Source organism: Etheostoma spectabile, chromosome 8 (assembly GCF_008692095.1).
Source record: "Etheostoma spectabile isolate EspeVRDwgs_2016 chromosome 8, UIUC_Espe_1.0, whole genome shotgun sequence".
Classification (NCBI taxonomy): domain Eukaryota; kingdom Metazoa; phylum Chordata; class Actinopteri; order Perciformes; family Percidae; genus Etheostoma; species Etheostoma spectabile.
The window spans coordinates 14,390,013-14,391,689 of record NC_045740.1 but is presented as its reverse complement, the minus strand read 5'-3'; the positions used below and the strand labels follow the sequence as shown (position 1 = coordinate 14,391,689).

Sequence of the window (1,677 nt, the reverse complement as noted above, 5' to 3'; positions counted from 1 at the left end):
CGTGGGCTGAAAGTTTTGGGAACCCCTGTACTAGCTGATGGTCTTATCTAGAGACTAGAGTTACATTGAGTGAGCACATAGCAGCTAACAGGTAGTTTGTACTTTAGCTGTCACCTTAACCACTGTGGCACAGCAGCAAAGACTTTCCTACTTAATGTAAGAATCTATGTACGCAAAAACAATTTAGTGTAATGCAATCTCAAGATTCAAATACATTTTTCATGATTATGCGTGGGAAGTGTCAGCATGCTGATGAAGCGATAACTTTCTCCTGTTTGTGGTAAGTAATGGTGACATTTTTAGGTTTCAATCAATGAATTGATGATTTCATAATGATAAAGACACAGCTGTCATCATTCTCATATCTTGACAGACCGCAAACCTTACTGTGATAGAACAAAAATGAAAATCTGTAGCAACACCAGCGGCCTGTAAAGCTCATAAAAAAACAAAAACAAATTGATGTTTACTTGAATGTAAAATGGACAAATGTCCCCTACCACTAGAATAGCAGGTCACCCTTGAAAAGAGATTCTTAATTTCACTGGGTTGCTCCTGATTAAGTAAAGGTTATAATAAAAAATAAAAATAATCTAAATCCTTTGAGAATCATCATTGTAAGTACCAACATTTATCAACGTTATCAGTCCAGGCTGTACTTAGCATTCTGCTCAAAGTGCATCTTATTATGCTGTTAGCATTGTAATGTACTTTCTACTGTGTTGTACTGTGTGTATTTGCTCAAGTTAAGATACCTACAGTTATTATGTTGCCAACCATTTGATTGTTAATCAATCTCTCAGGAAGCGTGTAGGTTTATGCCATGTGTGTTGTTTTTAGCCTTAGGATCTAGGGCTGTAAAACTCTAAAGAGAATTATTCTCTTTATATGTCTATTACACTATTCAAATATCACTCTTTAACATCTCACAATATGACCATAAGGTCCAATTTTAAAGGCCACGAAGATCCAGGATATGCCATCTTGCTGTCTGTACATTCCCCTATACATACTGGCACATTCTTTGTCAGTTGTCAATACCCTTGTCTCACTTGTCATCCTTCGCTTCTCTGCCCTGGTCTTCCCTGTCCTCTCCACCAGCCACCAGAGCGTCAGATTGTGGTCGGCATATGTGCCATGATGAAGAAGTCCAAATCCAAGCCCATGACTCAGATCCTTGAGCGCCTTTGTATGTTTGACTACATCAGTATGGTCATCTTTCCAGAGGAGGTTATCCTAGAGGAACCTGTAGAGAAATGGCCCCTCTGCGACTGCCTCATCTCCTTCCACTCCAAAGGTAAAAAACATGTTAAAAACATCCTGTTGCACGAGAGGAAACTGTGACAGGGAGGTGGAGGGGAAATGTGGGAGATTGTGTAACTTCACTGGCTACACTGGCATAAACTGGTATAACAGAGAAATAAGATGGATATTGTGTAATGGGTATAACTTGTTGTTTACTCAGATGTACTGTATACGGAGTAAGACATGTTTTACCTATCCTCCAAATAAACGATCTTGCTCTTAAAGGAACACGCCGATTTACTGGCACTTTAGCTTATTCACCGTATCTCCCAGTGTTAGACAAGTCAATACATACCCTTCTCTTCTCCATGCGTGCTGTAACTCTGTCTGATTCCCCCCCGCATTAGCTTAGCCTAGCAAAGATCCTGCAGG

At 39.8% G+C, this 1,677-nt stretch overlaps 1 protein-coding gene across 13 annotated transcripts in view; it reads left to right on the top strand.

Annotated features, from left to right (window-relative positions):
- The window catches only part of ppip5k1b (diphosphoinositol pentakisphosphate kinase 1b), a 66,435-nt gene that overhangs the window by 9,810 nt on the left and 54,948 nt on the right, over positions 1 to 1,677 (top strand). For all 13 annotated transcript variants that reach the window (XM_032523650.1, XM_032523647.1, XM_032523644.1 and 10 more), the window contains exon 3: positions 1,102 to 1,297. In XM_032523650.1, coding sequence (XP_032379541.1) covers positions 1,102 to 1,297 — 196 coding nt within the window. The remainder of the gene's footprint in view (positions 1 to 1,101; positions 1,298 to 1,677) is intronic.